Raw genomic sequence first — 16,808 nt, forward strand, 5'->3', positions numbered from 1 at the left:
GCCCGGTCAAAACCAGTCAAAGTTTTGGTCAACAGTGGTCAACGCCGGTCAATGGTCAACGGGTCGGGTCGGGTCAACGGTTCGGATCAGGTCAACGGGTCGGGTCGGGTTGTGACTGGTCAAACCGGCCAAATTTGCTCCAAAATCGGTCAAACCGATCATTTGGACCATCCCTACGTGCAGTGGCGGCGCGTGGGTACTGTTCCGGCAGCGTAAAATTCACATAAAAATTTCAAAAAATTATTTTGAACAATTTTGAGATACTTACAAAGCTCGGTTCAAATTTTTGAACGGCGGAAAGCTCGATTTCACCAAAACGGAAACTTTGACCGCTTCAACTCCTCACGCGCCGCCGTCGACGGAGGCCAAGGATGACACCGGTAGACTCGGAACGATGCAAGGAACACGATGGTGTGGGAGGTGTCGTAAACGGATGACCCGATCGTCGTGAATCGATGAAAAACCAACTAAAATCGAGTTATTACCGACAATACTTCTGACTAAAATTAATGACAAACGATGACGATTCATGACGAAAGGTTTGAGTGGTTTTGTTCCTCGGTTGACAACGAACACGATTGTGGTTTCTGCTCGTCGATCAGAGGTCGGACGGCGAGTAGATCGGAGTTGAAAGTTGGTTTATCGGAGAGGGAAAACTGAGAAAATCTCAGCTGAACCTGCGCACGGGGGGATTTATAATTCAACATATAAAAAAATGGTTAAATCATGGGTTTAGCCACTAAATTTCATGTACTTCTTAAAACGATCTGCCAACTTTGAAATCTTACAATTTAATCCACTGTTTCTTTCAAAATACCAATTAAATCCACCAATTTATAATTTCTTAAATTTAGCCCCTAAATTGGGGTGTTACAGTTTGAACATCAGAATTTACGGGATGTATGAGAATAGAGGTGAAATTGATAAGTTAAGTAAACTAATTTTGAGATAATTTCGATTGGAAAGGATGTATATGATTGGTAGAATAGGGCTTGTGCCCTAGATTGAATAGAAGTTATTGACTAACTATCAGAGTAAAAGTAATAGAGTTATGAGATTTGAGGAAAAGATAAAGTGGAGTTAATCAAGTATGATATGAATCTGGATGTGGTTATGTATTTTGATTATACAAATATGATGTAGGCATGGAGATAAGTATTGGTATGTTTTAAAAATGGGGCTTTAAAGAAGGAAATACAAGTATAAGAGATGGTAAAGAATGAAGTTCTGTATAAGTAAATTGGGTTATCAAAGCTACGAAGATGTAATGAAGATTGGTACACAAAGATAAGTATAGGTGATAAGACAAGAGTATATGAATATGAAAGGAAATATATGATTTATGTATAAGGAGATTTTAATTTGGAATGAATAAAGGAATAATGGAATAAAGAAATGAAAAGGATTGAATTTAAAGGATCAGATACGATAAAGATTATATAGAAGTGTAGATGATAATTTTGATATAGAAGTAAGAAAAGTGTGCAAGGTGATGTGAAAAGATTCTTTAAAGTGTATGTTAATCATATTTAAAGAAGATTTAAGGTTGTGTTCTTGGTCAAATGATGATGGAAAAAGAGTTTGGTTATGGTTATAAGGTAATTAGAGATGGATGTTACTGTCTACGTGATGAGTGACATTATATGGAATTTTAGAAAGGTCAGAGGAAAATGAAGAATCGAATGAGAGAAAATACATGAATGGATTGAGGTTACTGGTTACTGTGTATATAATAAGTGACAGTAAATAAATGTATAAAGGAAAAAGGAAGTTGAAGAACTAAATGAATGAAAGGTTAAGTGCATGAGGCAACATGAGAACATTAAATGGTATGTTCTTATTGGTATGTGCAATGAAAATTCGAGGACGAATTTTCTTAAAAGGAGGGGAGATTTGTAATATCCCAAAATCAGGGAGAGTGACTAAAATAGAATTTTTGTAACTTTGAAGTATGATTTCAAAATATTGTAAATACAGTGACTTATTTGTAAATATTTTTAAGGGATTGTTGGTAATTATTAAATGAAGTAAAGGGTAAAATGGTCATTTGACAAGGAAGATTTTTATTTTCCCTTATAAGATAAGAAAACCACATGGGAATAGAGTAAAGGTTCCAGAGTTCTCTTCTCTTCTCTTCTCTTCTTCCTTCTTCATACGTGAAGGCTTGAACAAAAGGTGAGTCTTCTATTTAGATAATTTCTGGTTAAATTTAAGGTTGGGTTATGATCATTAGATGATAACTAAACTTAAGGAAAGCTTAAGTTATCTTAAAATCAAAAGATAAAGGAGTTAAGGAAGATTAAAGATTTGGAGTTCTTGAATGAAATATTGAAATAGAGTTTATAATAAGAATTGAAAGTTGAATTTGACTTGCCATCAATAAGAATAAGAGATTTATGAAGTTAGAAATGATTAATAACAAAGTTGAAAGTTTAGTAAGATTCTTAAATTTTAAGAATCATGATGAGATATGGAAGATAAAGATGGTTTATATGGATATAAGTTGGTTTAAGTAATGGTAGTTGAGTTTAATGATATGATAGGGGCTTAAAATAGAAGAATTGAGTGAAACGTTGATGGTTTTCGGGCTTAAAATGCAAACTCTGGGCAAGGTGTATCGATGCACATTCAATGTGTATCGATGCACTCTTTAAAGAAGAAACATCGAATGCAATTAGTGCATCGATGCATAAGGAGTGCATCGATGCACTCCTTATGCATCGATGCACCCCCTTAAAATGAAAACATCGAAGGTGATTGGTGTATCGATGCATGGGTAGTGCATCGATGTACATGTTAAAGGATGCATCGATACACTGTAGAATATATCGATGCACTTCAATGGGAAATGGAATAAATCTTTCTTTCATTCTAAGAAATGATAGATTAAAGTATATCAATTGGATACTGATATGTATCAATGTATGATAATATACATATCGAGCACGAACAAGTTCCGGAACGATTATCAAGTTAAGATTTGATCGAAAGAAAGGAAATCATAAAAGTGGATTGGAACTTAGTGAGGCCCAGGTGAGTGCATATTAGTTAGTCTATGGTGCTAAATAGAAATAAGACTTGCGACAAGTCTATTTCCTATATTAGAATGCATGAATATATGATTATATGTATATGAATGACATGAATTGTATGTATGCATGATTATATGAGTTAACATGCTTTTGAATGTAATGATATGAGAAGTATGTGCTATGTGACTGCATGAGAAAGATATGAGCCATATGACATGATATATGTGAACATAAGAAAACAAGGTATAAGATATGAGCTATGTGATCTTATAAGAATATGAAAAGAATCTATGAGCTTATATGACATGTAATATGAAAGCGTATATGTGAAATGATATAAGTGAAAATGCCCATGTTATATGATACAAGAGCTATAGGTATAGTTGGCATGCCAAGAGTCGAGGGTCTATGCGGTCCTTCGGGACATACAGTGATCCTTCGGGATATTTCATAGTGGTCCTTCGGGACAAATTTCATAGCCCCTAGTTGGACCCCATACGAGCTGTGGTGACAGCATAGTGCACAACCTCAATAGACTCACATATCTACAGTTCTCACAGATGTACATGGGCTAATAAAGAGATAATAGAAATAAATTTGATATGATTGTTATGTAATTGTGTGTTTGAATATGAGTGTAATGGTTGTATGTATTGCATATATTATTATCTATGTTAAAAATTATGTTAGTTTGATATGTTGGAATATATGAGATTATAATGAACTTATATGATATGTTTCAAGTAATTACATGAGAAATGTTATGAATTCCATAAGTATAGGCATATGTAATAAAATGATGGATTATAGGATTATATGAATAGAATAGTTATGATTGTATAGTAGGAATACACTTTGTAGATGAACTAGTATAATAGAATTATACTTGGAAATGAGAATTTAGATAAATTAATGGAGATAAATAAATAGTACATTAAATAGGGAATATATATATATATATATAGAAATATGCTGTATAGAAAATTCCATATGTTTCAATGAAATGATGATTTAAAACTGATTCAATTCTTAAGTGATATAAAACATAGTAAAGAGATCTAGGAAAGGAAATCATATGAGAACATTATAGAAATTAAAATTATAATTATAATAGGTTATGATAATATGTTTATGTGGCAAATTGTGTAGAAAAAAATGAACTAATAGAATATAATGAATTAGTACACAAAGATATGATATAGAATATGTAGCAAGAGTCTATGTGTATATGATAAATAGAAGTAAATGGAAATAAGAAATAAGATAGATGACTATAGTATAGATATTATATTACTAAGAATTATGAAAAAGGGAATGAGTTAAATGATAACAAGTGAATGTGTTATAAGCTGAGTAAGGCAAAATAAATGATTATATCAACATGAAACAGTACACAATACTATATGATACGATGATATAATTGTATGTGCATATTTGTTACATGAATATGTATATGAGATTTTATGATTTGATTGTATAAATTATGCATTAATTGTTAAGAGTTATAGTTACCTTATACATTTTATATGCCTCACTAAGTCATCGACTTAGCGTGTGAGTGTTTCACACGTAGGTTTCTGGAAGCAAATAGAGAAGCAAAGCAGCGATAGTCAAGGCAAGACAGGTCAGCCTCTCATTTCCTATGATCAGATCAGAAAAGAGTTTAGAATTATTTATATTTGGTTATTGGAAATAGTTGGCATGTAATTAATGTTTTGAATTATATACGCTCTGATCAGTTTTGAAGATATTTTTATTTTAATGATATGAATTATGAACTTATATTGAATAAAAGTGGAATTTTTTTATATTGGTATACAAATATAAGTTTTGAAAAGTCAATGTGACACCTCGGACTCAGATCCAGGTCGGATACGAGTTGGGGGTGTTACAGATTGAGTGTGTCAAATTTGGCATTGGTATTCTAGAACCTGCATGTTAAATATTGTCGAGATTACACATGAACATGATGCTTAAAATGATTTGGGAACCTTTGGATTAATCATTCCGTTTCCCCCCACTAAATTGCCTACCCATGCATTTTCCCCTAGTTAACCACTTTTGAGCATATTTTCGCTTCTTTGTTTTCACCATATTTATAAACCCGAACCTTTTTATTTTATCCCTCTTTTCTACCCTTTTCAGGGCAAGTGAACAGTTTAGTCGATGCATGCTCCATAGACAAAAGAGAAAAAAAGAAATAAAAGATGCTGTTAAAAAAAATATAAAAAAAGACATGAAAAAAATGGAAAACAAAACAACAAAAGTGTGAAAAAGAAAAAAATCAAAAGCATTTCGAAAAGAATTTTGTTGTTCGATAGTTTGTCTTTTTATCTTGTTGTGCTTAATGTTTTGATGGAGTTGAACTTATTATTTGTTAGTTCCTTGCCTTGAATATTTAGTCATATATTTAGCCTTTTCCCCACCTTTATCTAAGTCCCGTTACGACCAATAAAAGACCCTTTGATTTATGCATCTTGTTCTTATTAGTAGTGGAGATTTAATTTACTTGTAGGCCTATGGTAATATCGTGTCTGTTCTCACATTGAGCGTATCTATACCCCAAACACATTGAATGATTTGAGTGGATCCCGGTAAGGTGTTGAGTTATGGGCATTAAGACTAATGAATGAATGGATATTATAATTGTACTTGACTTATTCCAATTGGTGATGTTCAATTGATTGATTTCTTGACTTTAATAGTTATTTTGGTCTCTACTTTGCTTCCTTGAATGTGAAACTAGACAAAGAACGGTAAATGGAATTTTGACAAATTTGGTTATATCATACTTGAGGACAAGCATGATATAAGTGAGGGGGGAGTTGATGAGTGTTCAGAATCATTAATATTTGCTCGTTATTTCTTTGATTTTGTGGATTTATTGCTGTTGATTTGGTTGTGTCATGCTTATTTTCGTGTATGGTCTTACTTTCCAGAATTAGTGATAAAATGGGTGCATTCTGCATTTTTTTTATTATTTGGTTACGGCTAGAGACATATGCTCGACTTTGGACACGACACGGTCTGACGTGGCAGTTTCTAGAAGGTCCAATCAGCGACGGTTTCTAGAAGATCTACTCAGCACGCCTTCTGGAAGATGGACGAGTAGAGTTGCATTAGGAGACTTGTTTAGAGTTTGAATTTAGAAAAAAAATTAATTATCTTTAGGATTATTTTATTTTAATTTATTTGTTTATCCCTAGGCTTTGAGAGGCTATAAATACCCTCTTGGGGTAAGCCTAAACACACATCTCAGATTACAATTCTCTTCTTCTTTCTAGTTTTATTAAAGATTTCTCTTTTATTTTACTTTTCAAGTTTTTCGTTTTTACTTTTATTTTCAATTTGTTTTTAAATATGCTAAGTATGACTTTTGTCATGCTTAGCTAAATTTTTCATAAGCCGAGAGCTGAAGCGATGACTCAATTCCAACGGGAGAATTGAAACATGCCCTTAATATCTTTGGAATATCTCTCTCAATCTCTACGCTTATTTTTTCAAAATCAAAACAGTTATCAAAATCAAATATAGACTTTGGTCTAGATTGTTGTTGCGATTAAACGTGTGGGAGGAAGATTCGGCTTATAGAAAGCACATTCGACTTCCTGGGAGCACAATTGGCGAGATAGCTTCGACAAGAAGGAATTGAGATCGGAATTGACGGTTATAGAAACAACAATCCGAGTCGGTTGCCATGAACTTAAACGATAATTGATCCACTGCAATTGATGTTGATTAGATGAATTTCCGAAGCCGGAATCAAAGATTGCCTTGGGTATTCGGTATACAAAATAAAGTCACGAGGATAGCCCTTGTAGACAAAGTAACCAACGAGAATCCCGAAGGGAAAATCTAATTCGACGATCTAAAGAAAATCGAGTCAAAGCGAAGCTTGAGGCTGTTTTTACCATATCTATTTTTCAACTTTAAAATCATTTCTTTATTTTTACTTCAAATTGCCTTTATTAATATTTAAAAATATTTTTACCAAACCCCCCATTCACTATATCACTCCTGGCATAAATAAATCAAACAGAAATTTATAATTTTCCAAGTCCCTGTGGAATCGACCCTTACTTCTCTATGCTACGAATTTTCCTTTATTTATTATCCGAGAAGAAAAAAATTATATTTTGACATCAAAACGATAGTTGTCAATGCTTCTAACGTTTGATTAAATAGTCACTTTGGCCTATATTCTTTTTTTAGCATTTGACCCCTAACGTTTCCATATATGCAAAAAGACCCCATGTGGATGAAAATCGTTACTCAGCAAACCATCAATGCTCCATATGACATCAAAACGATAGTTGTCAATGCTTCTAACATTTGATTAAATAGTCACTTTGGCCTATATTCTTTTTTAGCATTTGACCCCTAACGTTTCCATATATGCAAAAAGACCCCATGTGGATGAAAATCGTTACTCAACGAACCATCAATGCTCCATAATAGGAGCTTTTTTGCCCTAAAATGAAACATTGGGGGCAAAATGTTCCAAAAAATATTAAGGGCTAAAGTAATTATTTAATCAAATGTTACGGGTCTTTTTACCCTAGAATGAAATGTAGGGCCAAAATACTCCAAAAAGAAATAATATAAACTAAAATGACTTCTTAAAAAAAACTAAAATGACTAATTAGTCAAACGTTAGAGATATTTTTAATAGTATACCTTTAATTTACCATAATTTTTATTCTAAAAATAATTTTTCTTGCTTTTTTTTCTTTAATAATTTTGATTTATTCAATCTAAATTAAAGATAGAGTCAAACAAATTTTAGTGCATCATTGGTGCATGAATCTCATATACTCTCAATGAACCACAAAAAGCCATTTTACTTAATGAAAAAAATAAAACATACCGAAAGACATAAATAAATGCTTAAAAGAGATAATGTCACTTTTGGTACATGTAATTTGACAAAATGTGCAATGTAGTTTATGTACTTTTAAAATGTTTAATATGGTACATGTAGCCTAGTAAGATATCTAATGCGATACTTGTACTTTAAAATGTCTATTGTGGTACTTATATTTGACAAAAAAAATCAAATGTGATACTTATGCTTTGATAAAATATCCAATGTAATACTCAAACTATCATTTTGTATATTATTATAGTACATGTGAATTTTCGTTGATTGATTTGTCACTTACCTAATACCATAATAATACACGAAATAATATTTTAAGTACGACACTTGCTAATAGTGTTATTTCAGGTACTATAATATTACTTAGAATAATAGTTCATGTACCATATCGAACATTATGACGAAGTATATGTATTACATTAAACGTTTTAAAAGTACATGAATCACATTAGATATTTTTATTAAAGTGCAAGTAGTTTAATGGAGATTTTATAAAAGATCCAGTACTATATTTGATATTTTAAAGACATAATGTCAAAATTAATGTAACACCCATCTCCCGTATACCTTTTCGTACACTAGATCTAGATGTTACGTCACTTTTAAACAATTCTTCTTTCGAAAACCCGTAAAATTTTGTTTTTTTAAACATTTTAATTAAACTAATATAAGATATGCATTAATTTTAATTACATAACAAAAGGCATTGTTCAAATGTTTTTCAGAGCGTTTTCACTAAATATATTATATGTCATCTAAATACATCAAAAAGTAGACATGTATATCATATTGTTACTGACGAGGCGACCCTTGCTTCGATGTCCGACAATCTCCTTACTCCGCTGGTAGTAAAACCTACATGTGAAATTAACATCCGCTAAGAAATTTCTTAGTGAGGCATAACTACTCAAAAGCAAAATTCTACACACAATTATATCATTACAATTCAAATTTCTAGGGATTCTTTCAATTCAATAAACACTCTATAGTTTACATCACTAGTGCTAATACTGTCATTTTTCAACCATTTCTATAATCTATGTGAGTTGCATACTCACTACCAATGCCGAAATTCACCTATTTGTTATGAATTTCTTATGTTGCATAGGTAATTCCCATACGAAAATTCATACACTTAGTATGAATTTCTTAATTTGCACACATAGTGCCCATACGGGAATTCATACACTTAGTATGAATTTCTTAACTTGTTGCACACAAAGTGTCATTTGGTAATCACCATACATATATCAATCAATTATACATTTATGAATAGCATAACATATAGGTACATAATAAATGCACTCACCTGCCTTGCCTCGCTTTAGTATCCAAAAAGTAAAGTTGATTACTCCAGAACTTGGCCTTTGCCTTTTGCTTTGCTTTTGCCTTTTGCTTTGCTTGACTCTGGAGCTTGATTTCGATCTATTCAATATCCATTAAATACATGTACACTATCAATTGTTAGTATATTTCCTAACAATTACACTTAAACATTACTCAAAAGTACCTATTATTTACTTTTCTATAACAATATCAGCATATCTTACAATTTATGGCTCCTTAGTATCGATACCCCTACCATGGTATCAATAATACTATATTGTGGTAACAATACTCTGTTACGGTATCAATACCATTTTTGCATTTTGTTTTTAATGGTATCGATACCTTCCTTATAGTATCGATACCCCCTAACTAGTTGATTCTTCCTATTTTAGCCTACAGTGTCGGTATTATTCTATCAGTACCGATACCATTACCCAGATTTTCCATTTTTCAACCCGAAACATACCCAAATTTGGCCAATTTTCCTTATGTTTACCCCCAACAATACTATTTAACTCTTCTATATTTATTCATACTAACTTTCTTTCATTTAGCTACTTAAAACATCTAGCAATCATCAAGATCATTTGATTCTAAGAATCACACCACATTTTCTAACTTATTTTTAAACTCATCCAATGCTTCTAATCTCTCATTTAACTCTTTGACAGGTCAAATCTACTTGTAAGCATCAATAAACACTCATATCTTAACATATCATTTCAAAACTCATTTTCTTAATTCTCTATTATTTCCTCCATCTCATAGTTTTAATCTTATATAACCTTTCCTTAAGCTTACCTATCATTTAAGGTTACAAGAACCAACCAAAAATCAAACGAAAACATGAGCTAGATGAAGCTTACCTTAAGCTATGGAGGAGCACTCTCAATCACGGGAAGAAGAAGAAGAGTAATAAGTCTTCACTTTCCTCTTTTTCTTAAATCCCTAATTTAAATGGGTTTTAAATTCATTTCACTTATAAAGACCAAAATACTCTTTCATTAATCTAGTTATTACAAATTGGTCTTACTTAAGTCATTTCTTATACTTTACCACTTACTCAATTTAGTCCTCCAAATGTTTAATTTCTTTCAAGTTTGTTACTGACCTACTATTTGGGGTATTACAATTAACCCCTCAATGTTTATCAAAATGGTCATTTTGACCTTCAACATTTTGTTTTAGAGTAAAAAGACCTCTATTTTGGAGTGTTAACAGTTTGTTAACTAACGATTCTATCCATAAAAGGACTTTTTTACCTCAAAATGAAATGTTAGATGACTAAAATGCTCCAAAAAAGAGAATAATCAAAATAACCTTTTGATAAATGTTACGTATACCACATTTGATATTTTATCAAGTACAATTATCAAATGTGACATTATCCCTACTTAATATTATATTTAAACATGGTGAAAAATGTAATTTTAAGGATATGTTTATATTTTATTTGACTCATTAAATGAGGTTACGTATCATATAGTGCGTAAGAGTCATGCAACATCAAATATGATGATCCCTTGGAATATAAATTTTGGTAGCTTTTTAACACTGATGCAACCATAAACATAAAGTTGAAGCACTCTAACGGCTATTGCTAGGGGAATATAAAGTACCTGCATTAGCAAGGAGATACCTCTGCCTTGCACATATTTTAACATGATACAGAATCTAAACTGATGAACCTAATTCAAAGCCTCCGTGGATCCTCTATAAATGTCAAATATTCCATTGTAGAGACACAGAAACCCTCCATCACAAAACCAAAAGATAGCTTGACCTAACAAAATACAAGAAAATTACATGACACTTGCATGGCTCCTGCTCCTCAGATGGCTTCCCAATAGATTTCAACTGATGGGTACTTCCCTACACAGAAGTTTTCCCACTTGGAATCAGAGAAATCGAAGAAAGTGATATCAGATTCTGGTGAAGATGATCCTGCCAAGGACTCATGATCAGTTGATGATGATGATGACAGTGATGAATTATCTATTTTGTGATCGAACTCCTCTGTCTTCACTATAGGCTTTGAATCCGAAACTGAACCTGTCTTGTCTGAATTCCCTTGTTTCTGCAAGCTCTGACAGATGGCTTGGAGCTTTGCGTCAACTGAGGCATGGAGAGGCTTGTAGTCACCAAATTCTCCAAAAACATGAGCTCCTTGGTTCTTGAGGTGGGGGAAGTTAAGCCTGGCGAACTCTCCCCGAAGCTTGTAAGCGGCTTTGTCGTAAGCCAAAGCTGCTTCCTCGGCTGTATCGAAAGTGCCAAGCCAAAGGCGGGTTCGGTTCTTTGGGAGTCTGATTTCAGCTACCCATTTGCCCCAGTGCCTCTGTCTCACGCCCCTAAACAGTTTGGTAGCCTTTTGAGGGGCGGATGAGACATGTTTCATAGGGACAGGCTTTGGGGAAAGAAAGTTAAGCCTCTGGTTTTGGAGAGATGTTGTTGCAGCAGCCATGGACGCAAGCTCCAGTTCCTGCTGCTGCTGTTGTTGAAGGATTTGAGCTTGAATTTGGAGGATTTGAGAAGGGGTGAGTTGGTTAAGCCCGAGTGAGCCTGTTTGCTCGAAACCCATCATGTTGTCATAGTTAGAGAACTCATAATTCGAAAACAAGTGGGTGGTGCACGACGAGGAGCAAAATTCAGGGTATAAGTTGGGCTGTGATGGAACGATGAGCTGAGAATAAGAGCAAGAAGAAGAAGAAGACAAAGGAGAAGAAGCACTTTTCATAAAAGGTGCAAGCGCTTTCATTAGCTCTTCTCTCAAAGGATCTGAGAAAACTGAGTTTATGCTGCTATTATACATATCTACAGTAGCTGCCATATCCCCGCAAAAAAAAATCTAAAAATTACCTGTTTCTTAACCAAAACTAAAGAACAGGCAATAGTAAAAACAACCTTGAGGGACCAAAAACAAACCCTCTCAGTTGATGAAAATCAAGATTAATACGTCGTTAAAAAAAACCTGTTTCTCTATTCTGGATCACCTGGCTTTCAAAAGAACAACCTTGAAGGCTTTGTTTTCGAAACAGATTTTTCTTCTATCAGCTTGAAAGACAGACGATAACAGAAAGGGATTCAGCGAAGCGGGGAATTAAGAAGAAGAATGAAATCATCAAAGACTGCTGCAAAATCTGGAAATTGAAATCCTCTCTATTATTTGGGTGGTCTCACCTTGGTGTTTAACTCTTGCATTTCCTGGGTAAGCTCATCCCTACTTATATAACCCTCTACAGTCGCCCATGTGCTTCTCTCTCAAAACCCTTTGATTTTTTTCAAATTATTTTTTAAATATTTATGAGATAATTTGAATTTAATTAATCACCTCCCCTCTTGTCAACTTCAAAGATGCCAAAGAGGATGACGAGAGGAGGGTACCCCGATGAAGTCTGCATTTACTTGAATGTTCAAGACTTCAACCGGCACGTGTCGGGTGTAGACATTTTGCTGACATGGCATAATTCCTCTGCCATGTTGCCACCTCGATCAACATCTGAAATCACATCATGGCTTAAAATGAATGACATCATTTCTTAATTTCTTTCAGTATCTATTCCGAAACCATTAAAAAACAAAATCACATGCAGCCGGAGATGATCATTTACAAATTATTATCCATCGCCATAAAGTTTAATCCAATATTTATTTTTGAACAATTTCTATTTAAAAGAGAAAAAAACATTTTGTTTTTAATGGATAACAATTTCACAACCTAAAAGAAGTAAAAGATATTAATTTAAAGTTTTTAACCATATACACCCTATATTATTAATAATCAGAGATTTATTTTAAAAGAAGAGTTTAATTAAGTCATAATTATTATAAATAGAATACAATTACGTTATATAAAAATAGTTGATAATATGGCATGAAAATGATAAATGCACAGTATTAAAAGTTATGGAAAATTAATTATCTAGATATTAAATATTAATTATGCAAACGTCAATGAAAACAAAACAATTTCATCCGAAATTAATCTCAGGAAACAAAACGGAATTCATTAATAATAAAATGAAATATATGTTGAGATAATCCAATGTGGACAGTGCTGTTTGCGGGGAAAACAAAATTTGGTAATAAAAACCAAAAGCAACTTTATAATAATGATTAAAGTAAATTAAATTTGTAAGAATTAAACCAACTTAGTGATTAAGAAATATTTATTATCTCTAAAAGTTTTAAATTTAAGTACAAGAATATTTAAATATTTATTATTAAATAATTAAATATATTATCTTATAATTATCTCTAATTAATAAAAAAATATATTGAATTTAATAATGTGAGCATAAACGAAAAACACAGGAAGATAATGTCGGAAGTAGCGAGAACCAACTTATTTTAATAATTGAAGGATCATTATTATATTTAGAAATTATATATTCGAATATCAACTATTGTGAGGTGATTTTTTTCAAAAATCATCGGTGATCGGTGTATTTATCGATCTAACACCGGTCATATTATATTTTTTGATCTAACACCCGTAGCAGTAAATCGCTCCTCTTGAATAGAGTTATATTCTGATTTGGCGCCACGTGGAGTATAGTGCGCCCCCTGTACCGCGCTATACGCTGACTGGGTTACACGTGGGGTATAGCGCCCCCCTGCTACGCGCTATACGCCACGTAAGGGTATAGCGCGGATTAGGGGCCACGTTATACGCCGTACCAAAGTTATATTTAACACGGTCCCTGATTCGCGCTATAGAATAATTACATATAACGCGGTGCCGGTACCGCGCCTTATATGTTTATAAATACCGCATCTCTCCTTACATCTCCTGCATCTCTCCTCTCTTATAAATTAATACAACAATTCCGTCAACGCGTAATAATTTTGGTAATCTTCTCATATTTGATTTAGAAGTTCGAGCGATTTTTCGTTATAAGGTAATTTTGTTATAATTTTTTAATTATACTTATTGTTTATTATCATTATTTGAAAAAATATTATACTAATTATTTTCAATTAATTTTTATGTTTGTAAAATTGAAAAGCGAGAGCATACGTCAAAATAGTTTTGTGGTGCAGATAATAATATAAAATTATATTATTTAAATTATTTACGTTGATGTGTAAAAAAATTTTGTGTTATATTTTCGTTTATATATAATTTATTTAATCATGTTTGTTTAAGTTATTTTTTTTGCAGATATAATATTGCTGCACTTTTAAACTCAAAGAATGGCGCGACTTTGAGCTATTGTTTATTATGATGGTGAAATTCGAGAAGATGAAACCGGCGTTGTTTTCGTATCAAATGAGCGTGTTAAAATATCATTCAAGAGAAACATAACTCTTGAGGAGCTGATAACGAAGATTTCGAGGAAGATTCATGTTGGAAGTAATAGAAGAATTTCGTCGTTGCAGTACAGATTTCCAACACCATTGTTGTCATAACTTATACAGCGTTCGAACTTTCGAACAATGATGATGTTCAAATGATGGTTGAAGCTCAAAGTAATTATTCAGACGCCGCTATTGAGATGTATGCATATTTTGTTCAAGTGCGTGTTGTTCGGGGTCAAACTTTAAGCTCACACTATGGGCTGGCTGAACAAGTTAATCAAGTTGACAGCCCGACTACAATAATGTGTAATGATTTTAATACCATAATGGGGAGACATTCATCCGTAACTCCTTACGATATGTAACGAGGTGGGTCCACGAACAATCCATATGGAAACACCTCGTCCAGTTCAAGGGGAAGGCATTCATTTGCAAATTTCTTTGACCATATGGAGATGTCATCGACGCAACCATCTGTGCAGTTTCGATTTGACACGATGACTTCAAGCTCCAGGGGGAGGCATTCGACTGCGAGCTTTTTCGATCTCAATGTCAATATGCCTTCCAGTTCAAGAGGAAGGCGTGCAAGTAGTAGGTTCTTCGACCTAAATGTGGAGAGCATAGAGGAACCATCATCTCCACCAGAAGAACCGCTTCGTGAGCCTGGTGCGGATAGACTGGACTATTCATTCACCCAGAATCACCGCAATTCAACTCTGATGATGATGAAGTTCCAGGAAATGTGGCACAAACTGACCCTCCTGCACACATGTATGAAGTTGATTATGGTGCAATGTACGGGCCAGAATTTGCGGATATGCCTCATCTCGGTGACTATGGATATTACTCATCAATAAATAATGGTGAGTTATCTTTAGGCATGGAGTTTTCAAGAAAAGAAGAAGCGATGATGGCTATCAAAAATTACAATATCCATAATTCTGTTCAGTCCAGAGTCAACCGATCGACGACCGAAAAATATGTATGATATTGTGTCCGACGCGAAAACGGATGCAATTGGATGGTTCGCGTATCGAAAATGAAGAGGAAAAACAACATATGGGAACTAACAGTATACAACGGTCCTCACACATGTTGTGCTGGAGGGGTCAACCAAGATCATCCCAACTTGGACTCTGAAGTGATATGACAAGCCATCATGCCCATGGTAAAAGCAAGCTCTCATATAGCTGTTGCAGTGTTGATTTCAGCTATACAATCGTAGTATGGGTACACCGTCTCCTATAAAAAAGCTTGGTTGGCAAAACAAAATGCCATTGTCAAACTTCATGGCGAATGGGATGCATCTTACAACGAACTTCCAGGTTGGTTTAGGCTGGTGCGGACGTTGAATCCTGGGATAATTGTGGACTTCGAAACCTCCTATGCATACCATAATGATCGAGTTCTTCGCGATCGATGCAAATTCTACTAGGTTTTTTAGAGTTACCCACAGTGCGTTAATGCTGCCAAATACTACAAGCCTGTGGTCCAGATCGACGGGACTTTCTTGTATGGAAAATACAAGCAAGTTTTATTATTGGCAGTTGTCCAAGATGGCAATCGCAACATTCTTCCAGTTACTTTTGCTCTTGTCGAAGGAGAAGATACAGATTCTTGGGCTTTTTTCCTTCCAAAATTTACGTGCACATGTTATCACGAGGGAAAAAAATTGTGTCATTTCAGATCGCGGAGCTGGGATCAAAGCAGCAATGGAGTCTTTGGATCCAATGTGGCAACCACCCTTTGTCCAACATAGGTATTGTCTCCGACACATTGTTGCGAACTATCATGGAAGGTACAAGAAGAATGATGAGCGTCAATTAATTGTGCGCATGGGTAAGTGAAAGCAAGTTAGTAAGTTATACATTTTTTGATCATTTTAATTTTGCAAAGAAAGCAAGTTAGTAAGTTATACATTTTTTGATCAGGTTACGAACTACTTCCTCGAACGTTTGAATCAATGCTTCAAGATTTACGGGCGAAGAACGAGGAAGGATACGATTACATCAACCTCATCGATAAAGAAATGTGGACGAACGCATATAATGGTGGATATCGATATGGACATATGACGACCAACTTGGCTGAGGCAATCAATTCAACCTTAAAGGGTGCACGTCACTTACCTGTAGCGGCTTTGGTAAAAACTATATATTTTCGTTTGGGGGTGCTTTTTGTGAAGCTCGGGGGATAAGCTCAAACCTGGATGCAAGGCGGTCATGTTTATCACCCTAGATTAGTTGCAGATCTACAGAAAAAAATTGATG

The 16,808-nt window shown here is 33.8% G+C and overlaps 1 protein-coding gene across 1 annotated transcript; it reads right to left on the reverse strand.

The window, feature by feature from the left end:
• Window positions 1–10,860: 10,860 nt before the first annotated feature.
• LOC120122425 (ethylene-responsive transcription factor ERF060-like) lies at window positions 10,861–12,452 on the reverse strand. Its single transcript, XM_039141555.1, has one exon. The coding sequence runs from the start codon at window positions 12,065–12,067 to the stop codon at window positions 11,072–11,074; it is 996 nt and encodes a 331-aa protein (XP_038997486.1). The 5' UTR covers window positions 12,068–12,452; the 3' UTR covers window positions 10,861–11,071.
• Window positions 12,453–16,808: the final 4,356 nt, after the last annotated feature.

Source organism: Hibiscus syriacus, unplaced genomic scaffold (genome assembly GCF_006381635.1).
Source record: "Hibiscus syriacus cultivar Baekdansim isolate YM2019G1 unplaced genomic scaffold, ASM638163v2 tig00110387_pilon, whole genome shotgun sequence".
Lineage (NCBI taxonomy): Eukaryota > Viridiplantae > Streptophyta > Magnoliopsida > Malvales > Malvaceae > Hibiscus > Hibiscus syriacus.

Coding starts and splice junctions, on each gene's coding strand:
- LOC120122425 (XM_039141555.1), bottom strand. CDS start 12,067: ATGGCAGCTACTGTAGATATGTATAATAGCAGCATAAACTCAGTTTTC.